General features: G+C 47.7%; 1 protein-coding gene across 4 annotated transcripts in view; it reads right to left on the reverse strand.

Annotated features, from left to right (window-relative positions):
• Positions 1 to 450: 450 nt before the first annotated feature.
• EXOC6B (exocyst complex component 6B) overlaps positions 451 to 25564 on the reverse strand; it is a 313881-nt gene continuing 288767 nt past the window's right edge. For all 4 annotated transcript variants that reach the window (XM_063337243.1, XM_063337242.1, XM_063337241.1 and 1 more), the window contains 2 exons: positions 10949 to 11061; positions 451 to 6123 (listed from right to left, as the gene is read on the reverse strand). In XM_063337243.1, coding sequence (XP_063193313.1) covers positions 5997 to 6123; positions 10949 to 11061 — 240 coding nt within the window. In that variant the 3' untranslated portion in view covers positions 451 to 5996. The remainder of the gene's footprint in view (positions 6124 to 10948; positions 11062 to 25564) is intronic.

Consider the following 25564-nt stretch of genomic DNA (forward strand, 5'->3'; position numbering starts at 1 on the left):
AGTTAGGGCCAGAATGAAAAAGGCTAATATAATCATCAAATTGCAATGGATGATAAATATCATGAAAGAAAATACACAATGCAAGCGGGAAAGAAGATTCCCCATTGAAAGCTAATGCAATCCCCCCTCTCTGCCTCGATGCTCTGCCCTCCAAAGCCTTAATTCTTACTCGGGATTACTTTCCCCATCTGCAAACCTAGATGTAATCAATGAGTGCAAGGCGGCTGCTTCTTAAACTGCAGGCTTGGGTTTAATCATGCTTGTTTATGGTAGAAACCAATTAGAATAGCCACCAAATTAGGCAAAACTCGGCTTTAGCTCACAGCATGGCAATGCAACCCAGGCTGCAGGAGTCAGTGCTCGTTAAGGGGTGGTGTCCCCATGGGACAATCCATAAATCCAGGTGTTTCAGCAGCAAATCTTTGCTGGTTGTACAAAAGGGATGTTGAATTTTGTCTTTTATGGGATTTAGGATTTTTTTCTGGTGAGGTGAAGGCAAAGGCAGCGCCTTTGCAGCAATGCACACAGCCACAGGCGCTTATTTAAACAGTTATATGCTGTATTGTTTAATAGAAGTTACAATAGGATAAATGTACAGTTGAAATCAACATGCTATTTTCTAACGCAATTTAACCTGTAAACCATGCAGTCCTTTTTTAATTAGTCCATCTCTTTTTTTTTCTTTTAATCAGTAGCTCTGCTAGTGAGTTTTAAGGAAAAAAAAGTTCCCTTTAAAGTTAAACCTAATTTACTAAATTTTCCCCTTATTGTGCAACGACTTGTGCAAAAAAAGCTGTTTTCACCACATTAGTTTACAAAATCATGTCCTTCTTTCCCCCAAAAATATGAGAAAAGGCAACACGAGCAGCCAGTGGACAGGGAGGGATGGGGATGAGGGCGCGGGTGTGTTTTCATGTCAAAATAAGATCAGAGGGACGAGCCAAGGTAGAAAGCAACTCAGTGCAGACTGGATTCCAGACGCACGCTGCCGAGTTGCCCGTGGAGGTTTTGGGGTGCTGCCCTTGAGCCGGAGGAGCTGCAGGTGGGATGGATGCTCACTCTGGCCAAAGCGCCCCCAGCCCGGCCCTGAGCACCCAGCATGGCCCTGGGTCCATAAGGGGGGCTTGAGACCAGCGCGGCAGCATCTTTGGAGGTGGAGCATATCAATCAGTCCTCAGGTCACAGCCTCAGCCCCCCTCCCTCCACGCCCTGTTTTTGGGGTGAATCCTGCCCAGACCATGGTATATTTGGGTCGCCTCCCTCAAACTCACAACTGTCCCAGCTGACAGCAGAGAAGGGCCCATCTTGAAGTCATTTGTCATGAGATTCATTTGCGAGTTGTGTTCCCTTCGAGCTCCCCAGCAGTGTGATAAACACACGACTCACACTGGGGGTGGGACGGACACACGGGGTCTCTGGGGTCTCTCATCAAAGCATCTTTGACGCTTTAAAAAAGCAGCAAACCTAACCCAGAATTAGAGAAAAGCCAAACTAAGGTGTGGCGGAGAGGTAGGCAACGACCAAGGGCAAAGATGTCTCTGCCTGGGGTTTTGAATGGATGCTGGAGGGACACCTACTGCAAACCTCCCTCACCTGCCACTTCCCGTCATTGCTACCTCAGGGGGTAAAAGATTTTACCCTAAAAACAATTTCAGCGCAGGAGGTGCCGACAGCAGCCAATGCCACCGGAGTGGTTCCGGCTCCGTCCCAGCCTCTGCTTTCCAGGCTGCCTCCCAGCATCTCCCCAACAGTTTGGAGCCAGCGTGCAAACACCCACACCTTCTGCCCAAACACCCGTTTTCATAGTGGCACAAAAGCAGTCAATTTTTAAGAAAACAAAACCAAACCAGCCCCTCGAACAAAGCACCAGCCAGCTTCTTCCCCCCCCCAACCCCATCAGAGCCTGGAGTTGCGGTTGGATGTAGAACAAAGTGCAAAATCGCTAAGAGCATCTGACTTGAACTCCAGCCCTAGGAATAAAAAAAAAAAACCCACATAAAAAAAAAATCTCCTCCTCTCTCTCACACACATGCACACGTGCTCATGTCCAACAGAGGCCATCCCCCTCATGTATAGGTATGGTTTGGGCTGCAAAGTTAACACTTTGGAGACCTTATATAAAATTATTCCCAACCTCTGGGCTGCCTACACAACCCCTGAAAATTATAAAGAAGATAAGATGTGCAGATACTTCTCAGAAAGCCAAAATTGTCTTTCCTATTAATATTTTTTTTTCCCACTGGTGCTGAAATATTTTTGCTGGGTGGGGGAAGAGAGAGGGATAACCCAGTCTTCTCTATAGCCTCTGCTTAAAAAAATAAGGGAGGTTCAATGTATGTACATGGAGGTGTTAATAGCAGCATTATTTGTTTTGGGGGTTGCAAATGTTTGATTACAGCAGTGAGTTCTGCCCCTGTTTCCAACCCCCCTTATAAATTTATAGCAACAACCCTTCCCTCATAAGCAATACCATCCGTATCGGAGGATACCAATCATTAGTAAAAGATTTAGAGGGGATTTTAAATGTCTTCCAGGGCTTTTTAAGCAATCTATTTAAAAGATTAATTTTATTTTGAAGGGATGGAACTGCATCTCTTGGAACAAAAAGTTAATTAGGACCAGAGCACCAAAATGCCATTTTTCATCCCGGTCTGTGACTTGCGGTTAGGTGCTTGACCTCCCGAAATCAGAAACTCGCTGAATCTCTCCCTTGGCCGAGCCTGACTTTCCCAGCAGCAAGTCCTGAGTGCCAGAAGCCGGTTCACAGGATCCCAATCCCAGCCTCTCCGAACAGAGCTTAAAGGAGCGAGGAAATCCATCCCTGGAAGGCATGGCAATGCCGTGTCGCACTTTTTTTAACTAAAGCTCAGTGGAGATGGGAAAGAGAGCCCAGATGTGGGATGGGGAAGGCTGGGAGCTGTCTGGAGCATCTGAAACAAGGTCTTGCCCCAAGACACAGCTGCTTTGGGAATTTTTTGAAGGTGTACCTCGTGCAATGCAATATAGGGGTTATCCCTTGGGGGGGAAAAAAATGGAGTTTCAAGGCGGTGGCAAGAGCTGTATGCTTTTTTCCACTCGCACCAACAGGAGCTCAAAGCCCCTTCCCCATTCCTCGGGGACCAGAGGCGATGCTGCCCTGCAGTGCCTGCTCCTTCTCCCTTCATCCCACACCTAGCACGGAGGAGAGAAAAATCATCCCGGCTGCAAAGCACCACCTACCTCGGCTGGCAGCAAAGCCAGTGGCTGAAAGAAGCGATTAAAAATTGTGTTTGACAGTCTGTCCTCCCCCTAATAAAAACTGGAAATGCCAGCATGCCTTATTTGTCATGCTTGCTGATGCTCAGTGACGCCGTTGCCAGCATCTGTAGCAGCTTCATTCTGAAGGATTTTAAAGTGCTTGTTACTATTTAATGGCCCTTAACTGAAGTGCCCTGTGGATTGAAGCTTCCCCTGCTACTGGGGAAGCTGGGGTTTTTGTTTCGATCTCCATCCTCTGGGTAGAAGCTCAGGTTTGATGATTGAACCAGCCGATCCCCCCTGCTTCTGTGACCCCCTTCACACTCGTGTCCCCACATCTCTCCCACGGTGGCACTGCCAAAGGATGGGGAGGAGGAATAAAGTGCCCCATGGTCCTGCTGCTCACGGGACACATCTTGGCCGGAGGGCTGAGGGCTCCCCCGTCGCTGCCAGGACCATAGGGACTGGTCTGCTTCCTTCCCAGCAATTCAGTGAGGAAGAGTTTCCTACTGGAGTCCGGGAAGCTGGGTAACTTTTCCTTCTTGGTTGTGCAGGGTTTGGGATGCTAAGATCAAGCTGGGGATCCCCTGGGGCTCACAGGGGCCATGGCGAAGCCCCCAGGCTGGTTCATGCTCAGGTCCAGCATTTTGGAGAGCAGGAAAAAGGTTGCCAGCAGGGAATGGACCAAGTTCATTTTCATTTGTCCCTCTGAAAGCCTTTGCTGGGTCATATGTAGATGTATCTGCAAAGACGATCCCTTTCTGGCCATGCTAACACCAACTTTCATTCAGCTGCTTCTTTTTTCCTCCATGCTCCTTACAAGTACTTCAAAGAGGCATTAAGAAAAAAGTAACCTCTGATCCCCCGTCCAAAAACAAGGAAGCATAAAGCCAAGTTTGGCTCTTCCCTCCTATTAATGAAAATAATCCACTGGTCCTTGTGGCTGGAGGCTGCTGGGACAGGACGACAGCCCCAGAAAGTCATTGCTGACAAGGTGCCTATTTACTTTCAGGGTTAATTAACACGTACCCTTATCAAAAAGAAAACAAACAAAAATAAGTATTGCTGAGGAACAAGGAGGGAAGATAAAGCACCGTCCCCTTTGTGCATACAGAGCTTGAGTGTCAGAAGAGTTTCCCAGGCAAGAAACACACAGCAAAAAGTGCATGTGGTCAGAGAGCAGAGGGACTGAATGCACCGAGTAACTGCTCCTGTCCTTCCGCAAACACCATGCTTGAACAAGTCAGGGAGTCCGAGCCCAGGGAGGGGAGGGAGAAGGAACCTCGCTCTGCAGGTCAGCAAAACACCCCTCTGCTTCCAGAAGTGGCTGGAGATCTGAGCACCCACTGCTTTCAAACAAGGGTAGGAAACGGGCACAACTTGTGCCCCTGCTGAAACAGCGCTGCCAGGGCCATAACATACACTAGGAAGATTTAAATTCCCTTTAACATCAGTGTTCGGGAGGTGGGGGAACTGGCTGGATAAGCTTTCACCTGCAGTAATTAGAGTCAAAAGGGTAATGAGAAGATAAGGACGAAAGTCCCCTCTCTCTGTAACCCGAACCCTGGGATTAAAGTCCTGTTGGTAGAGTTACTGTCCTCCTCAAAGGCTGTCTTGATTTGAGCAGATGATGTTTGGGCACCTCCAGAACACAGAGGGGGATTTTGTCTGTAGGCATTTCTGAGCTGGGGGCTGCTGAGTGATGCTGCTCTACGGGGCATCTCCCGCTGCCTCTACTCTGGGGACCTCCAGGAGGTTCCCGCTCAGCCAGAAGTGAGTTTGCAGGGCTGCTCCTCATGCAGTGCAAGCCAGAGTATCAGGAGGAGAGGGAAGATGGGACACCAGCACGGAAGTGGTGCAAGGAGAGGAGAAAAATCTGAATGGAGTGCCCTGGACACTGGGAGAGCCCGGTCTGCCCTTGCACCATCCCTGCTGAACATCCCTCCTCCCCTGCTACCCGACCGTGCTGGATACAGACAGCAGCATCCCAGCGCCAGACCGGTACCTCAGGACACCATGCCAGGTTACCTTCTGTGTCTCCCTTTCCAAACCTAATTAACGAGGCAGCTCTTGAAGCCCTTCTACATCCAGTGCAGGTCCAAAAGACATCGGCAGGTCCTAGAGGTGGAGCTCAGGGGGTGGCTACGCTGACTTACAGATGCACAGGAAAAGGCTCAATCTCCAGCGATCTGCAGCCTAAGGTGGAAATCAGCCCTTACAGGAAAAAGAGGAGAAAAGCTGGGAAATCAGTTTGCCTCTTTTTCTACCTAAATACAATATGCAAGTTGGCAAGACAAGCTAATGGGTGACCCTCTTTCTAAACGTGTGCTCCTTTTACCGGAGCCCATGAGAAGAACCTGAAACCATGACTCCTCCCTATATTTTTTGTTTTCGTTTGTTCTGCAACTGAATAAGTTAACAAAAGGAAGTCAGACTGATTCTTTCAATTTGGCTTATAAAAAAAAAATAATAGTCTGGGTGTGAACTTCTCTCTCAGGCTTCATGATTTACCGTCATTTTATAAACCCCTGAAAATAGGAGTTTATAATAGAAGACTCCTGACACCACCTTCACAAGGAGTGTCGCCTATCTTCCCGGGATTGTTTAACAAGGAACGTTTTGTTATCAGGGTAGGTTTCATGAATACTATACAGGTGAATAAAAAAATACATATATTCTCTCTGAACAAGAATCCCAAGTCCAGGCATGTGGAAGGCTGTGGTGCAGGGACCGGCGCAGGCAGGTTGTCCTCAAGTCCCTCATGAGTGATGGCTGTTGATCAGGCTGCGGAGCTGCTTGGCCACGGTGTCGATCAGCTTCTGCTTGTCCCTCTCGTTTTTCCGAAACTGGGCAAAAACATTGTTTTTTCTGCTCGTGTCTCTCATCCTGCGCAGAGCAGAAACAGGTTATGGCACAGGTATCGCTGCTCTATGTTGCAACCAAGACCCACAAAGGAATTGCATGTAAAATGCCCATATTCAGGCTCTGAGAGAGAGAGGAGGTGACTCCACCTAAAGGCTCTGTCCCAATTTTTATCATGTATTTGTGCAAAGATGGTCATACAAAGCCGTGTGCAGGCTTTACACAGTTTGCATTTTTGCTTTAAACCCCACAAATCCCCATCAGTATCACCGTAGGCTCTTATCTCTAATGCCAAAATGCACGAAACCCTAAAGCCTCTCGTTCTCCCCTTCCAAACAGCTTTTGCTTCATCCCCATGTTACCTCATGAAGTGGCAAATGACAACGCTGTAATATTAGGAGGAAATTAAAAAATTAGCATCAAATTCACAGCATTAAGGCTTCTTATTTGAAACGGTGCATTGCATGCGGTCAAGAGATACAGCTTTTGTGACAGTCATAAAGCTTCGGACTTGCGAACTTAAAATATTCTACAATATTATGTAATATAATTTATACTAAAGGAAGGAATCCAGCACTGGTTTCCTCAACTTACAACTTCTTGAGATTTGGATATTTTTTTTTAATTACATTTAATACATAAGCTCTGGTCTCCAGGGGGTCTCCAAAAAGGCAGAGACAGGAAGAGCGGGTGGTGGGACGGGACCTGAAGGCAAAGCTGGTGCAGTTCCATCTCTCTCCACCATGCAAAGCTGGGGGTTCATGCACGCTTGCATTTGCGGATGCATTTTGGGGGGTGGGGGGGGAGGACTGGGGCGGGCAGGCCTCATTGCACATTCCAAGCATTAGCTTTACGCAGGCAGGACATGTGCTGGGAAGGGCAACCACCCCACAAGGGTCAACCCTTCAGCAGCTCCTGAAGGTATCAGCCTCAACATTCAACCCCACTGGTTCTCAGCCGGCACCGCTTTTTTATAATACCACTATTTGTAAATGATTTTCGTGGTGAATCAGATCTGGCAGAGGCAGATGGCTTTGGACAAGTCACGTAAGCCTGTGTTTTCGGCTTTGGGGACCTAAATGAAGCATTAAAGTGACTGGGACACAGAGCGGATAGTCCCTGGGAAGTTGGCATTTTATCAAATCGGGGTTTTTGAGTTAACCGAGCACAAATCAAACCTCTTGAAACTTATTTAACTGATTAAAAAACCCATAAAATTCTAAGGTTTTTTATGCTTCAATCTTCCTGAAAAGAGCCAAAGGGAATCTGAAATGTTCCCAAAAACATTCAGCTTGGAACTGGAAACAAGGATAACAACTTTATCCCAAAGGCTAATTTGCTAAAGTTATAAGTGCCCAAAGACAAAGGATTACAATCGAGCTGCTTTCCCAACAGTAACAAGATAGCTTGGAGCACTTTTATTCAGCAAAATAAGTATTTTTTTTTCTCTATTTTTTTTTTAACCAAAGCAGGTCGCCAGCTGCTCCACCGCAAGAACCAGGGAGCGATCGCACCGATGGGAAGTGATGTTTTTGAGTCGCACAGGTTAGAGGTGTCCCAGTATCATGAATTTTAGAAATAACCATCCTCCCACGGGACACCTCCAACAGCGCTGTATGGCTCCAGCAGGTCTCAAAGCACTTTACCAGGAGGGACAAGACTTCTGTTTCTATTTCAGAGGCTATGTGGGGACATCAGAGGAGCTGAAAGTAAACCTGTACCTTCAGGAACCTCCACGCAGCACCCTACCCGTCACTATCCACTATTGCCTGCTGCAGTTACCCGCAGGTAACGCATGGGGAATTTACAGCAGACCATCCTCTGCCCTAAAGAGCCCTCTCATCCTGGGCACCCTCAGAGCCATCTCTGATCCCATGGGACCTGTTCACGCCCATGAAATGCTTTTGAAGTAACACACGTTGTATGCAAGAAAACCTTTGCATGTGTTTGTACAATTAGAAAGGAGTTGCATGGATAAAGATACTGGATTGGGATGAAAAAGCATTACAGTCAGACTACGGATCCCACAACACGGGATCCACCTACACATCACGTAGGTGGATCTGTTTAACTGGGGATGGGATGAACGTCTGGGAGGGACGGGAGCTTCTGCTATCTCCAGACATCATGTGAAGGTAGAGGCACTAAGCTATTAAGTATTATTAATGAATTAAGTTGCCTACGGGACACAAAACCCTGCAGCATTTGGGTTGCACTGTGCCAGGGACCAGGCAGCACTGAGAGCGGCTGCATCCTTGGGAGAGGCTACGCTTGCCGATCTGTTCAAGGAGACCACGCTGGCTCTGGTCCTGCCATCAGAGCCCTGCAGATGGACACTGAGCTGATGCAATGTGGTCAAAGGCATTCAGGCAGCGATGCTGAATGCTGTCCTGTTTCTTTTCCAGCACTTGGCTATAGGAAACACACAGTCCCTGGGCAAGTGGTGCATCCAGACACCAAGAATACCAGCTTTGAAAGAAAGAGGCAATGCTTTTGAGTGGCTCAGAAGCTCTTTGGAGGATCAATACTTTTATTTCTTTAAGCATGTGCCTGCAGAGCCCTAGGACAACCAAGCCCAGTTTTGTAACGTGGTCCCTGTGTGTTAGCGCAAGAATTAAAAGTAAGAGGAAGGGAGAGAGAGAGCTCAGCACTGTCCCCGCCCCTGTCAACAAACACCACCTTCAACAGAGCCAAGCTTTGTTTAAATTAATCTATAAGAAAAAAAAGCAACAGAGTAAAAGCTCCTCTTTTAGCTCTAATTAGTGCATTTGAGACGATAAAGTTACCGTAGGGAACCGTTTCAAAGACAGCTTGCATTTAGATCATTTAGTGCTCCATTTAAATTAAACAATAAAGTCACTGCAAGGTGAGGGTAAAAGCCCAAGCAAGCAGCATACTTACACTCGTGATATCCTATGAGAGATGTGTGATTAGGAAAAGAGATAATGACGAAAACAGGTTACAAAATGAACCAGCGGATCAGAATTTCATGTCGCTTTGTTGGCAAAGCTCGGCTGCCTACGGAGAGGGCTGGGAAGATGGGCTTGGAGTGCGGAGGGGAGTGGACGTGCCTGAAGCTACGGCCAGGTCAGTGAGAGTCTCAGGGGAGCTGGAGCTGATGGATGACACATGGAGACTCCCCAAAGGGCCTGAAGCCTGAGCAGGGATAGGGGAGAGCCCGCCAGAGCACAGAGGCAATGCCATGCTCACGATGCCACGAAGGCAATGCCACACAGGCAATGCCATGACACGAGGATGTGGAAGATGCAAGTGCCACCCTGATGACTCTGCCTGGGCTGCCTCTGGAAAGCAAATCGGATACATGAAGACTGCCCTTCAAATGAAATCCTTTTCAGGGAGAAGGCTGGCAGGCCGAGATGGGGTTTGTGAGCATGGATGCTGCGCGCTCAAGTAGCTGGGGAAAATGGAGCTGCCCTCCTGCTGTCCCACTGCCTTCCCAGCAACTGCCACAGATCTCAGCTCACTGCCTGCTCCCAGTTCCCTGGCTCTTCCAGCTGCTTCATGTCCAAGCTCTTAGTTTTTTGACAGCTCTTTGTTTTACCATTTCATTGATAGCTCTGAATACACCCCACGCTTTTGCATCATGGATGTCGGGTTTCGAATACATTGTGAATAGCACAACGTATTACAAAGTACATATGAATATGTATATAAAAACAATGCTATAATGTATAAAAGTGCTTTACCCACAGCAGCTACCTAAGTTTAGTCCCTGTGTACCATACTGATAACATTTGGACATCATGAGTTTGCTGTGAAATTAACTATTCTCCTCTGCGGGAGAGGAGGTGGTGCAGTTACATGGACCACAGATAATACAGCTGTGACTCCAAAGCTCAGCAGCACACCAAGGCTGGTCTTCTAAAGGCTTAGCCCCAACTCTAAACTAGTCAAATTTTTGGTAGGTTACTTCTCTGACAGATCAGCTGGTGACCAGCTGTGAGGTCTGATGGTAGTAAAGGGGCAGGAGTAGGGCTGATCCTCAAGGTGATAGCCTGGAGGTCTACCAAAGAAAGGGTCACCTGGGCCACCTCCTACCAAAGGCAGAATTGGTGACTGGTGGCACTTCTCTCCCACGTGCTAGAGGGGTTACAAGCGAAGCAAATCCCACTCTTTGGGTCTGCAGCAAACTCAGGGGCTTTCCCTCCTTGCTGCTGGCTTGTAGGACTGGAACAAGCTCCTCACTGTGCTTCAGGTGGGATCCCAAAGCCCTGCAGAGTCCACATGGTGCTTGCCCGGCGCGTCCCAGCACTGACGCTTGGCACAGCTCCAGGGCTTGGACTGAAGCTGTGCAAAGCATATAAACTACAGGCTTTGGAGAGGCTCAGATTCAACCGTATCAAAGAGCATGTCTTCGCTAAGAGCAAGCCTTGGAGCACACAGCCACCTAAAGACACTGTCCCTGTCCCATAGCTGGCCTTTTAGCACTTGATCCCCTCCATGGATCCAACAGAAGATACAAGTGTCTGCAGGCTAGCAAATTTTAAATATTTTTGTGGGCTTAAAATACACCTTTATAGTCAAGTCTGTTGTAAGATAATGAAAACTCTGCTTAGGAGCAAAGCAAAGAGACAGACTCTCGGCCGAGTCAATGCATTTTGAGAGAAAACCTGGGATCTAGTTAGTGGGATAAAATAGGATTTTTCTATTCGAGCTCCCACTGTCCACCCAGGGGTGAAATCTTTGCTCACTGGATCACAAGCAGCCTCCCACTCCCCAGGCTGCTCTGTCCAGGTACCGCACGTGATGAAATGAGCTGCTAAAACACGCGCTTGCCCAAAGCGAAATGGGGGTGAAATCTACCCTGGGTGTCCAGACCCGCACTCACTTTTCCAGCAGAATGAGGGCTGTCGTCGGGTTCACGCGAAGGTACTTGCATGTGGGTTGCCCATAGTCAGCCAAATACGTCGACCAGTCCCACTGGATGAACAGATCTAAGAGCTGCAGCAACCACCGGGAAGAAAAAACAAACAGAAATAGAAGATTTGAAAAAGCTGTTGAGAGAGCACGTGGTTTATCTGAAAGCTGACAAAGATCCTGGGCAGGTGGCATTAACCACAAAAAATGGTCTGCAGTCTTTATTAATTTATTTAACATTATTCTACTGATATTTAATCCATATTTAATTATTAATTCATGTATGGTTATATTAATTTAGCTATAGTACACTCCTGCTACGTCATCTCTGGTTTTGGGGTAAAATAGTGGTTCAGGGGTTATGAAGACTGAGACACCCTGGGGAGGTAGGTGGCAAAGAACCCCAGTGCCCTGATGCTCTCAGCTACGGCAGGAGGACACTGTCAGGGTCAAAGTCACCACAAATTTCTTCTGTCCCCAAATAACCCCCTGGTTTTGTCTGAACCATGCCGCGAGTTTTTCTCATCATGCTTGCTCCATCTCAACATCTTCCAAGGGCTTTGTAAGCATCTCTAACAACAAGAGCTCCCCGGGGAGGCATGGGACCCCTCCAGGAGCTCAGGGGTTTATCTTAGGTGAACGCAGATACCAGAGAAGACTGGGAGTCCCAGGTGGTTTCCAGCTGTTTCTTAGAGAAACCACTGATGACCCCAGCAGCAGGGGAGGGAAAAAGCGGATTAATTCAGGTGTCCATGACAGCCCCTGCTCCAGACCCCCAAAATTCACACCTGAAGCCCTGCACCCCCAGAAAGGATGCCCTCAGTGCTGCGTCAGTCACAGCTGATTTGGGTGAGGAAGGAGCAAGCTACAGCCTAGCTTTCCTAAATGCCCTCTTCCACCCCACCTTTTGCATCCTTATTTTCCTTAAAACCCAAACAGGAGCTCCCATGTCTTTCCCACAGGAGGACCTCCTCACTCCTAAGAGGACTTGCCTCTCCACCCACCCAGGAGAGCACAGCTGAGGACGTACGAGATGCAGCCTTCATCTCCATCATCTAAAACAGGTTAATTAAGAGCAGCTGTGTTTTTCCCCCCAACTTTCTGCCTTGGAGAGCTTCTGTGACCACTCTATTGCAGGACAGGCTGCCAAGTGCACGGACGTCTTCATCGCCTGCGTCTGCACGTCCCGGCGCCCACCACTGAAGCCCAGAGAAGAAGGACCATCCCGCGGCCAAGCGAGGACCATAGAGGGCTCTTTGTCCCCGCGTCTCCATGGTTTTCCTGGAGACTCCAGCACTGTTTAACAACACATCCCACCCCGCCAAGAAGGGGATTTGGCTCCTCCAAGACCTCAAGGTACAAAACAAAAATGTGCAACAAGATTCTTTTTGACTATGTAGGTCAGGGTAAAGAAAACAAGCTGTTGGGAACAATCCCCCGGGCTGGCGGGGGGGACGGATTAGCTGGGACCTAAGAGGGCTTTTCCAGCCCGCAGTCCCGCGCGCCTTTGTACGGCAGGTCCATTGTGTTAACTACAAACCCGAGTTGAACATCATCGGCAGGAGCTTTTTCCAAAGGGCACCTTCAAGAGACAACCTTAAATATGATTTCACAGGCTCTTTTCATACGGCACAGCGGGGCCAAAACTCTTCTATCGGGTTTGCCGGCTGCTGTGGGAAGCTGCATGGTTGTACAAACTAAATCGGATCCCCCTCAACGCACCAAAGCCCTCTTGCCGGTGGCCCTGGGGGGGGCTGAACGTGCCTCCGGCAAACAGCAAACAAAGCAGCACGAGTTATTGCCATAGAAAGTGCATGGCTGGACCATCCAGGGGTCAGGTAGCTGTTCATGGGGAGTGGAAATAAAGCCTCAGGAGAAAGGGACAAAAGGAGAGCCAAAATAAAAAGGTGATGATTAGAAGTGGGTTGGAGAATGTAAAATAAAAAGCATTGGGAGGTGTTACGAAGAGGAGGCTTGGGGAGACAGCAAAGGCTCGAGAAGCCGTGCAGGAGCTCAGAGGATGGGTAAGGAAAGGGCTTGGAGAAACCTCCCCTGCATGTCTCTGAAAGAGCGTGGCTAATTCAGCATGGGGGGATTTTTAAGCAAAAGTCGGATGAACGCCCATCTAAGGCAGCTCAGCCCTTGGTCTCCAGCTCAGCAGCCTGAGCCAACACTCTCCATTCCCGACAGGGCCAGGTGACAAGTGCACGGTCCTTGGCCCAGTGGCCATCCCACAGCTTTCCTTCAGCTCTGCTCCAGTTTGACTCAGCCAGGTAGAAGCAATGCAGCTCTCCTGCATGAGGCTGCCAGGCTGCTGAGTTTTTCCGGTATGAAAGGTGCACCACCGCACCTTCCATTGCGCTGGCATTGGCCTGAAGGGATGGTCGGGCAAGTTATTTTATGGACCTGTTTTAGCATGGACTTGTTAGAGTGGGCCCAGAGGAGGTCATGAAAATGGCCTGAGGGCTGGAACACTCCTGCTGTGAAGAAAGGCTGACAGTGTTGGGATTGTTCAGCCTGGGGAAGCGAAGGCTCTGGGGAGACCTTACTGCAGCCCTTCAATATAGTAAGGGGGCTTATAAGAAAGACGGAGGGAGACATTTTACTTGTCCTTTAGTGACAGGACAAGGGGCAATAGTGCACTATTCTAGACCACTAGAAGTGTTCAAGGTCAGGTTGGAGGGGGCTTTGAGCAACAATGATCTACTGAAGCCAATGGTAGGGGAAATTGGACTAGGTGATCTTTGAGGGTCCTTTCCAGCCCAAACCATTCTATGATTTTACTCCCATCCGTCATGCCATTCAGGTAGCTCCAGCTGCATGCATCACTACAAGAGTGCAATAGACACATTTGAGAGAAATCCCAATGATCTGGGGGTGTTGGTTGACAGCCATCTGAATGTGAGCCGGCAGTGTACCCAGGTGGCCAAGAAGGCCAATAGCATCCTGGCTTGTATCAGAAATAGTGTGGCCAGGATGACCAGGGAAGTGATTGTCCCCCCATACTTGGCACTGGTGACGTGGCATCTCAAATATTGTGTTCATTTTTGGGCCCCTCACTACAAGAAAGACATTAATATTCTGGAGGCTGAGGGGAGACCTTATCGCTCTCTACAACTACCTGAAAGGAGGCTGTAGCAAGGTGGTTGTCAGTCTCTTTTCCCAAGTAACAAATGATAGGATGAGAGGAAACGGCCTCAAGTTGCACCAGGGGAGGTTTAGGATGGATATCAGGAAAAATTTCTTCACCAAAAGGGTTATCAAGCACTGGAACAGGCTGCCCAGGGAAGTGGTTGAGTCACTATCCCTGGAGGTATTTAAAAGATGTGGTACTTAGGGACATAGTTTAGGGTGGACTTGGCAGTGTTAGGTTAACGTTTGGAGTCAATGATCTTAAGGGTCTTTTCCAACCTAAATCATTCTAAGACTGTAAATAAGCCCCATCCTAAATGTGCTCCCACCCCAGGCTGGACCTTCCCTGAGCACTGGGAGAGGCAGACTCCCCCCGGCTGGCTCATGACAGTGATGGATAGCCTGTGTATTTTACAACTGTTTGCCCACATCCATCTTGCCGGCAAGGCAGGTCCGAGGATAGCCGGGGCCGGCACCTTTGGCCCCCGGCTGCCGCTCGGCACAGGGCATCACCAGCGCTTGCAGGGCTCTGCCGCGGGTCGAGCTCCGTAGGAGAGAGGTCTTGCAGGAGGAAGCCTGACGGCTCAGGGCAAGCTGTCTCGAAACGATTTATCTGTCACATAAATGTGGTTTTATTGGTTTTACTGTTTAAACTTTTCACCTCTGCTGCTAAATCTGAACGACTGAAAAGAAAAAAAAGGAAAGGAAAAACCCGCCTGCACAGCAGCGCTGGGCTGCGGCGGGCCTGCTGGGGGAGATTCCAAATAAAATATGCAAATACCATTAATTCTTCAAACTAGAGTCTCCTTTTCAAGGCTATAAATCAAACCCGACAGCCCATACACTGGGGGGAAAGGAAAAGAAGAGGTGGGGGGGGAGGAAAAGAGGAGCTTTTACCATGATGATATGAAAGTGGAATAAGCTCAGAAAGCTGCAGACGTGCTGCGTGCGTGGAGCAGGGCTGTGAACTTGCAGCTTCCTGGGGCACGAGAAGCACCTTTGCTGCAAGAGCGGGGAGAGGTTCACGTATATATTTACAATAAAATGAAGAAATGGAGAAAGGTTTGAGTATGCCTCCAAAAGAAAGGTACTGAAAAAAATAAAGAAATTGTTTTTATACACCTATATGAGCTCTTACTCAAATGGTGATTCAAGAGAGGGCAACCCTGGAAAGAAAGAATTAAACTGGGAACTAGTTCCCAGCCCTGACCCAGGCTCCCTTTGACAGGGGCTGAAAAGCACTTTTTTCCTATTTCTCTCAGATCCACCTCGAAAACCACTTCCTTTTCATTCCCCTTGTACTATCACCATCTCAAACTGTTCAAAATTGCTATTTTTTTCAAAGCTAAGGCATGTTTTTACAGCCCTCACATCAAGCACAGAGACAGGATGGTTGCAACTTAATTGCACGGTGGTGTCAAAGGAAATGGGGACATCACAATGACTTTGCAAGCTTCTCCCTCCAGATGCAAAGCGAAGCGGGACAGTATGTTCTGTCAGACATGAGATTACATGAATCTGCATAAAATTCTTTCAGCCAAGCCAGAAATAATGTACTGTGAATCCAAACTGATTCAAAACAGTCTGCAAGCTCTTCCAGTGCCCCTGGAACAAGATCAAACAAAGCACCAGCATTTGCACACTTGTGCCAGTGTCACAGCGGGCTCTGCACAAACCTGGGAGGTGATGCATGGTGGCTAAAGAAGATAGCAGGAAAGGGAGACCCATGTTTTCTAATATGAAAATAAACCCCCACAAAAAACCCCTTGTCCTATCTCAAAGAAGTCAGGATGATGTTGCAGAGACAACTCTAGATAAGGGATCCTCACGGCTCCACGGACCTCTCCTCCCCTCCTCAAGCCTAAGAGATTAACGTCAAGTGTTACTGCAGGACAGAGGAAAATTCCTGAATTCCCCAACTTCATGCAACATTTGGCTCTTCTTTTTTTCCCTTTTCCCTCTTCTGAACTGATGCAGTGCCACTCTGAGCATCCACAAACAGGGATTTGCACCCAAACTCTTTGACCTGCAGGAAACCTGCAAATGCTTTAGATTCATGGACAAGTCTACTAGAAGAGGAGTGTGATGATCCCGTGTTAGTAGAGGGAAGAACTTTCCAGGACAGAACCGCCATGACACCAGACACTATGTTACATCCACTGGAGCAGGAAGCAAAACTTGTGCAAATTGAAAGCAAAGAGCAATTGTCCAAAACCTGAGCTGCTCCAAGACACGAGAGCAACCTGCCGTCCAGCCAGAAATGGAGACCACATCTTTCTGCTCCCCAGCAAGCAAACTTTTTGCTTTTTTCAGTCCCTGCGAAGGGATTCAGTTGCATAAGAGGCATGTGCCTTGGTCCTGTTAAAGTCAAAAGAGCCATCATCACCTCCACGCTTGTGTCAATGTTTTCCCTCATGCCCCAGCCCTTTTACTTTTTAATACCCTGACTTTGCAGAGCCGAAATCACACATGAACTATCAGTATTTATAAAAGAGCCCTCACCAGATGCAATCTGGCACAAGAGCTTCATTGCTATGCAGTAACTGGATGATGAAAGGAGAAACAACCTGATCCTGAAGACTAACTCTCACTTTATGTCAAGGTCTAGGTCTTTTTCTGGAGAGGTGAAAGCTCAGGGGGAGTCTCATCAGGACAGAGTGCTGGATCATCTCATCTAGGCTTCCTTTCCCATGAAAGGTTGGACCAGATGATCTTTCAAGGTCCCTTCTAACATGGGGTGTTCTATAGTTCTGTGATTCTATCTCTGAAACAAACATTCCTTCCCCTTTATCCACCACAATATTTACTCCCGGTGACAAGAGCGAGCATCAAGATGGCTTGAAAAGGACTCTCCTCTGCCAACACCATCACTGTATCAGCAGATCCACCAGCAATGAGATGTTGCAAGGGCTGGTGAGAAACAACCCATAAAGAACTAAGCCTTCCCTTTGATAAAAGCCCAGATTAGGGAGTTCTTGTGTCCCTGCAGCTGTTAATTACCCTTTTAGTACTTTTTTTCCTCCAAGCACCAGTACAGAAGGAGACAGACTCTTCTCTGCTAGGAATTGTTGACTTTCCATGGTGCTCAGGGACCACATGTTGGACCTGGCCGTAGCCGGGCTGCGAGGTGTTACTGCCTGACATGCCTTCTGCAAAACACCAACTGCTATTAAAAAAACCCAAAACAAACGCCATCAGCAAGCTCACACACACACTGATGAATGAAAAGGGAAAGACGACTCAAGACCTTTAGCTGGCAAATCTTGCAACCTGTTTCAACAAATTTAAACACCATTATCCCAGATTTCTCACATCCAACAGAGGAAGGCGGCACTTTGGTCTTACCATCATCCCACCTAAACGCACCCGTACAAAAGGACAAGACAATTCCAGTGGGACCAGAAAACATCCAGCTAAGACCTGGCCCTGCTGGGTACCTCCATAAAAGCACAAGTACTGAATTCAAACCAATGCCAACTCCCAGTTTGACCATGCCTAACTTGCCCACAACCCAACCCCACCACCGGTTGAGCAGCCCCTGCCACCAGCCAGCGGGTAATTGTTACGGAGCACAAAAGCCCAAAGAGTTTCCAACATCAGCAGCCACAGACAAGTACATTCAAAATAATTTATTTTGGTGAGGTTTCAATTATGCCTCGTGGGAAAGTAATACTGAAAGAGAAAGAAAATTCTCTAACCCATGGGGAGACGTGGGTTTGGACAATAGTATTACTAAGAAGAAAAAGCACCAGGAATTGGAACATGATGTTTGTTCATTTATTTGTGAAAGACACAGAGGGTAAAAACGTGGCCTAAATGAAAGCAGGAGCAGTTTTGTCACCCATTTCACTGGAAACTAAGATTTTCTCTATGTATTGAGCGTACTTTGCACGAGGGAGTGGATAGTACCTGCAGCAACCTGACGTTGCACAAGCCAAAGCGATGCACAAGCCAACGGCCAATGGATCAACGCACATGGAGCTCAGGGAAGGTCAATCTTATGTTTAGGTGCTTACCAGACCTGCCTGCAAGAGAGAGACAGACTTCTAGGAGTTCCTGTAGATCAGAGTGCTGTCTAGCCTGCTTTGACCTCTCTGTAAAGGACAATAACTCTACGCTTAAGTGACCTGTCCAGGTCTCCTGGGCAAATGTCCCACCTGGGGCTGTCCTTCCTCCTAAACGCTCATGCTGGACAGAGAAGAATCAATTACAAGTTCCTCATCTCACATTTTAACTGGATTGATTTTGCACATTAAAGCAGCAATTTTCTCTTTCCTTTTTTTTTTTTCTCCTTTTTACTTATATCTGCAGAAGTGAAACAGTTCCTGGAGAAAAACATGAGAAGAATCTGGAAAGATTTATGGCAGATGGGACAGTATGTAACAGAGAAAGGTCTGAGACCAACAAAGCCCTAATCTGTCCGGTCTGGATTATTGTCAGATTCATATTATTGCCTGTTAATAGGTTTTTGTATTTCTTACATCGGATTTCCAGGGGAACGTCTCTGGGAAGTTTTTTTCCTGCACTGTGTGCACAGAAAGTTCTTCTGGTTTTCCATCTGCAAGTGTTCATCATTTATTAGGAGGAAAACCTCTGGCTTTCTACCTTCTTTGAAGTAACGCTGTAATTACACGGGCTGACTTTTCTACTGATTCAGAAGATATTTATTTCAAGGGTCTCATTAAAATCTTAACAAACACAATTTTACCCCAAAAATGTTGTGTTTCTGATTGTAGATCACTTCCGCACTTACGGCAAAAAAACTCCCTTTTGAGTTAAATACAGCTTTGAGGAATCCACCTTCTCCTCCCAGCCTGTGACACGAAACCACATGAAGGGGCCACAAAAGGTTGTCAGGCTTCAAGAGAAGTGATGCAAAGTAGCCCAAGAGCAAAGGGTGAGGACACTGAGGATTAGCACCTCGTGTTACGGGTGACAGTCTTGAAGAAGGCTGGAAAGTCCCTACCACCTTCGTTCGTGCTCCTCCTGACTTTGATGGTGCAAGATCATGGCTTTAGTCATTCACTGGAGGCTTGCCCTCAGGGAAGGCTAAACTGAATTCTAGGGAAATCCCAAGTTTCTCCTACCATTGCAAAGCGCTGTGCAATGCTGCTTAAAAAAACCAAAATAACCAAACAAACAAAAACAAGGCATGAAAATGAATTGGTCCAAAAACACTGTGATTTCAATGTTTCAGAATAAAATCAGTCGGTTCTAGTGATAACCGCCCAGATGTGGGACTTTATGAATGGCCAAAAGAACAAAAGGGAACTCTGCCTTGCAGGATTTAGTAGCCAATTTGCACTCATAAAAAATAATTATTTAGACTCATCAAATTCTCCACGCAGGTTCACAAGTTTGCATGGTGCTTTCCGCCCAGAGAAGACGACCGTATTTCTACCCTCTGGATCCTACAATCTGTGTAAGACAAAGAGACAATACTGGGCAGCGGCCAAAAGAAATGAAAGAGCCTCGGCAGACCATTCTCCAGGGACCACTATTGAATAACACTTTGCGTTTCCATTTAACCGTCACAAAAGGGGATTCATTCCCGAAGCAAAGATGTCTCCTTTAGAAGCATCCCCCCAGTAGCCTCTCCAGCTCAGACCTTCAGTGGGCACGGCCGCAACATGCGTCCATCGCTCCACCCGGCAAAGATGGAGCCTGGCTAAATGCTTGGGGTCAGCATCTGAGGTTACAGGGGCCAAATTTGGGATGCAGTGCTTGGAAAGCACTCAGCTTGTAGATAGCTGTTCTTAGAAGCATTTTTGAATTATGGGGAGGAGAAGCTGGATTCGCTAATGGTAACAGACCCGCTGCTCCGTGGTTGGGACACGATGGCACAATGCATGCAGGTACCCCTTGTATACAGAAATACCTTCTCTGCTGCTATAGTCCAGGTGCATATAGCCTTGTGCATTTATCTGACTCGCCCTGCCTGACCCACACTACAAAATCAACGTCTCCGAAGAAAACATTAAGAAATAACATGGAAAATCCTAATACCTCAGCTGCAGGTCCAGATGCTTTAGTAAAGAAGGAGAAGAGTTAACAAGAGCAGAAAAAAAAAGCACAAAACCCCCTAAACACAAGAAATAGGGTTGAGAGGGGAGAAAAGCAGCGGTCCTCCAAATAAGCCTATACATAAACCACCTCCATCATTGACCCCACAGTATCAGAGGGGAAAAAAAGGTCACTTTAAATGCCACCTTTCTAGGGAAAAATGTCCCCGATCAATCAACAGAGCAGGTATTCACAGCCAGAAAGGTTTTGGGCTGGGAGAGGTTAACGCTCCCCATCCCCTGACAGTTCAGCAGCAAATCTAGGTACCCACAGGGTGATCAGGATCTGCCCAGAAGACAACTGAGCCATGTTTTCAGATAAACGCAGCTGCGCGCACCAGGACGTGATGCCCAGATACCCAGGGTGAGGGGCGCTGTGTGGTGTTTTCCCCATCTAGGGGGGTGCCACCGGCAGGGGGAAGCAGGGACAGGCAAGCCAGCCACGTCTTTCTGAGCTCAGCAATTAGGGTCCCTCTTTTTCACAGTACAAGAAAGCCATGATATTTGAATTAAACTGCTCTCGCCATCCCTAAAGGCACCGGCATCACCTTCCCCGAGCCCCTCAGCCAGGCGCTCGCTGGGTACCAAACCACACCGCGGGGCCAGCACACCATAATTATTTTTCCTGTTGCTCAGCTGATGCCAAGTCCTCTGCAAAGTTGTATTTTTCTTTGTTTACACATTAAAAAAGGGGATTAAAAAAAAAATAAAAAGAGGTGACCTCTCGCTAACCCCAGCCAGTCTATGAGAAGCTGCCGCTGCCTTCACCTCCGAATGAACTTTCAGATTATCTCAGACAAGATTCACCTTGCATTGAACTTGTACCCTGCGCGGCAGCACACAGTCACGTAACCTTGATTAAACATTACAGCGCAACGCGGCTATAAATTTAATGAGCATTATCGGCGTGCTTCCTCCCGTCATCCTCGGGCAGGGGGAGCGATGGAAACGCTGGGAGCTGCCAGGAACCAGCCTGGCGTGCACTGGCAGGGGCAGAACATGGAGAAGCAGTTATTTGAGGGAATAGGAGGGAGACAGAGCAGCTCGTGTGCTGTGCTCTCCTCCTCTGCATGCAATGAGTTGTGTACGGGCTCCCCGGCAGCTCCCGCAGGAGCGAACGGGGACAACCCGTAGAGGGCTTGTACGGCTTTCTGCTCAAAAGAACCAAGAAAAAGCAAAAAGAAAGGAGGAGCAACAAGGCACGATAACGGGTCTGGTGGTCCCTTGACCCAGCAGGAAACCTTTCTCAGGACATGGCCTCCTAAACTCTGGCTGCCCTCCTCACGCAAAGCATTGCAGCCTGTCGCCGTCCTCCCATTTATTTTCAAGACACACGCGTGATGGGAGGCAGAGGCAGCCGCCTCTTCATCTCCCAGCTGACACATAAGGAAAGGGAGAGCTCAGCATCCGCGCTGGCGGCGGTGATTCCTGCCGCAGAGGTCACTCGGCCGTTCAAGAGGAGAGCGTCTGGGCGGCGAAATAGATACGCTCAAGTTCAAGTGCCTGAAATACCTTCCTTTTTTTTTTTTTTTTTTTTTTTTAAACACTCAAAACTAAATTAATATATCCCCTGCTTTTCATGATAACTTCCTCCTTATCCTCGGTGGTTTTGTTTAGCAGATCTATTGTTCTCGGTGAGCCTTGCCCTGGGGTCCAATTTGACTGTGTTCTCATTTTTCCCCCTATGTAACTGATGCTTATTTCTTTAAGCTCTACTGTAAACAGAAAACACACTGCAGTGCCCTTGCCTGGCTTTGCAGGAGGCAGGCTCAGACCTGGAACTACTTCTTTTTGGTTTTTTATGTAGGAAACAAAAAGATTGGGCTTGCTTGCTTCAAGGAGTCAAACACCTGCAGGATGCAGGAGGATGTCTGCGGTACCCGCGGGTGGTCCGGCTCGGAGCAGGGACCACGCGGCTCCAGCGCTGGCTCTGCTGCTGCTTTGCTGGATAAATGGCCTTTTTCTGCTTGCAAGGCTGGAAACATGCTCCTTTCTTAATTATAGACCTCTTTAATCTTCATTAGGGGCAGGGGCTGAGGAGGTAAGCAGCATCGTTTGGAGGTGGCATGAAGTTCTTCGAGGGACTCACGGTGAACAAGAAAGCCACCACACAGCATCCCCTTCGACGGGGTGGCACATGGAGAACAAATATAAAATAAAAATAAAACCTTTGCAAAGGGGAACACATCTTAGATGGTTCGCAGAACACAACAGGAGATGGGGATTTGGGAAGGGTGCGTGATGGGGGCACCAAGATGCGGTTTCGTGCTTCCCATCACTTACTTGTCATGGGTCCTCAGCCAGAGAAACCTCCTTGCCCCAGCAGACAGAAAAGGGGGAGCTTGGGGTTTGCAAGAATGGCTCGTGCTGCAGCACTAAGGAAACATTTTGAGCAAAATGGACATTTTTGCCCCATTTGCTGTCCTCATGGCTCCTCTCCACCCTGGTTCCTACACCAGCCTCCCAAGAGAATCATAGGATCATTAGGTTGGAAAAGACCCTTAAGATAATTGACTCCAACCGTTACCCTAACACCGCCAAGTCCGCTATAAACTAAGCCCCAAAGTGCCGCATCTTTTAAATACCTCCAGGGATGGTGATTCAATCACTTCCCTGGGCAGCCTGTTCCAGCGCTTGATAACCCTTTCAGTGAAGAAATTTTTTCCTAATATCCAATATAAACCTCCCCTGGCACAACTTGATGCCATTTAGTCTTGTTCTATCGCCTGTTACTTGGGAGAAGAGACCGACCCCCCACCGCACTATAACCTCCTTTCAGGTAGCTGTAGAGAGCAACACGGTCTCCCCTCAGCCTCCTTTTCTCCAGGCTAAACCACCCCAGTTCTCTCAGCCGCCCCTCATAAGACTTGTGCTCCAGACCCCTCACCAGCTTCGTCACCCTTCTTTGGACACACTCCAGCACATCACTTGTAGTGAGAGGCCCAAAACTAAACACAGTACTCGAGGTGTGGAGAAGACTTACTCCAGCACAGCTCACAGTAGCCTGCCCAAAGAAGCTGGATCCAGCATCACTGCAGAAGAAACAGGTGATGTTGGGATCTCTGCCCAAGGCAGAGGATGCAAAGGGCAGGGATGAGAGGATGGAGGACGTGGCCTCAGATGCAGCCAGCTCCCACCAAGAAGGTTTGCTCGGCTTTGCAAACATACCGACTTCCAGAGATGTCCCACCCCAAAGGCGCCGTCGTTCCCGCTATCTAGTGGCGTCACCTGCAAAACTAATTTGGCCCGTGAAATAACCCGGCAGTTTGGGTGGTTGATTAGAACTATTTTTATAAGGCCGCGGGATATATATTTCCAGAGTCTGAAATAGTGTTTGGAAAACAGCGAGAGCCATTTAGAGGCATTTAGCGTATTCTACAGAGAGGCAGACGCACAAGCAAATGGATATTTAAAACAGCTGTGAAGACAAGACTGGTAGGAAACATTTGTCTAAAAGCAAACACAGAAATAAAATAACTTTGCAGAAGGTTAGAAATCAGTGAATTTGGTAACGCCTGACTTTGGGAAGAAAATAATTGTATTTCTTCCGCTTCTAGAGACTAATAAATTACCACGGAAAATGTAAAGATTAAAGGCCATTATTTCACCTTCTATTTTCCAGCCTCACTGTAAAAAGTCTCTTTTTTGGTTGAGTGGACACCACCAAATTTCCCCTTGGGACAGCTCATCACTCCTCTTAGCATCTACGGGATAAAGCAAATCTTACATGCCAAGGCCATGAAATCGCTGGCCTCCAGTTGACGGCAATGGGTGAGACGATGCGTTTTGGGGGGCTGCATGCTCTAGGCCCCAGACTTCCAGGTGAGCCCCCAAAAAGTGCTTCCAGGAAGGGTTAAAAAAGGAGGATTTAAAATTCACACTCACGTCAGGTTTGTTTGGGACCCTGGCCAGCTACCTCTCCCCCCACAGAATCTCTCTCCTTTTGAGAATATATTGAGCTTATTTGAACCCGTTCCATTTTTGGTGGGTGCAAACCATTTTGGGAACTTTAAATTTGCAGGAAATTAATGTGTAGGGGAAAAACACACGGTGTTCTTGTGCAGAAAGCATGCAACGCTTGTTCTTGGCATCCTGAAAAACCTCCTGAAAATACCCAGGGTGAGCAAAATCCAGGTTCCAATTAATTAAACTCCCCAAACTGTGCAGGGCACGCTTTCCTGTAACTAAATATGATGCGATGAAGAGGCTGAGCATCAGGAGGGATCCCAGCTGAAGCAGCATTTCATCCTGCTATTGCATCCGCCAGGCTTGCGCTGCAGCCAGGCAGCCCTGGGCACGGGGAAAACCAGCAGGATTTATGGCTATTTGTTGTAGATAAAAAACCCCAACCTTCAGAGGAATCTGAAAACAAAAGCAAAGGCTTTTCCTTACGCAGTGTCACACTAACCTCTGGATGGCCTCACACTTATTGTCACAGCCTTGGAAAGGTATAAACAAAGGCAGTTTTCGGATGCCAAGAGCCGGGTTAGGAGAGAAAGGAGACGCACCGCTGCTGTGAAATCACCTTTGCACTAACATCTAGGGTATAAATCCCAGGAAGAGATGTTTTATGATGTGCACGCAGAGTTATCGTTCTATTATAAAGCAATTTGTGGGGAAAAAAGGTGATAGCGGATGACGGCGAGGTCCCGGCGGAGCAGGGAATTCGACATCCATGGCTGGGGCAGTGATGGGGAGGCAGCACGAGGCTTTGTGAAAGGCTGGAGGAAATAGCAGGAAGTCCCTTTTGGGGTTAAATATGCTCTTTAAGCACACTGGTAGGGCTGCAAAGGGAGGTTTGAGGGTGAGATCGGTTCCCAATGGCCGGGATGGGATCTCAGAAGGTGCTGGCCTGTTTAAGGATGTGGTGCAGAGTGTGTTGCCCAAACCTGGTGCTCCTCCCCTCCTGCAGCAGCCAGTCCTGATGAGCAACAGCATCTCAAAGGCAGCTCTTTTTTCAAAACTTTGGGGAATTTTAAATGTACCAGGAGAAAACTGCTCTGGTGAGTTTGAAGTAAATATGGAGGGAAAAAAAAGGCGAAAAAATGAAAGGGAAAAAAAAAAGGAGAAAAAATGAAGAGAAAGGAAAAAAAAAAGAAAAAAAGAAATAAAAAGAAAAAATAAAAAAGGAAAACAAGAAAAAAGGAAAAAGAGAAGTCAGAAAATAAAAAAATTAATAAGAATAAAAAGACAGAGAAATTTCATACATAAGTAATTTCAGAGGAGGGGGATTTGCCAGAGCAGATAAAACCTAAAATATCAAGCCCACGTCTGGCTGGGGAACTGCCATCGAGAGCTCAGCACCAGACTTTCGGTTCCAAGTCTGACGGACCCATTAACTCCCGACAATTTCAGCATGGCCATAGGTGGTGAAAACCCTCCAAAACCAGCAA

Source organism: Chroicocephalus ridibundus, chromosome 5 (assembly GCF_963924245.1).
Source record: "Chroicocephalus ridibundus chromosome 5, bChrRid1.1, whole genome shotgun sequence".
NCBI classification, from domain to species: Eukaryota; Metazoa; Chordata; class Aves; order Charadriiformes; family Laridae; genus Chroicocephalus; species Chroicocephalus ridibundus.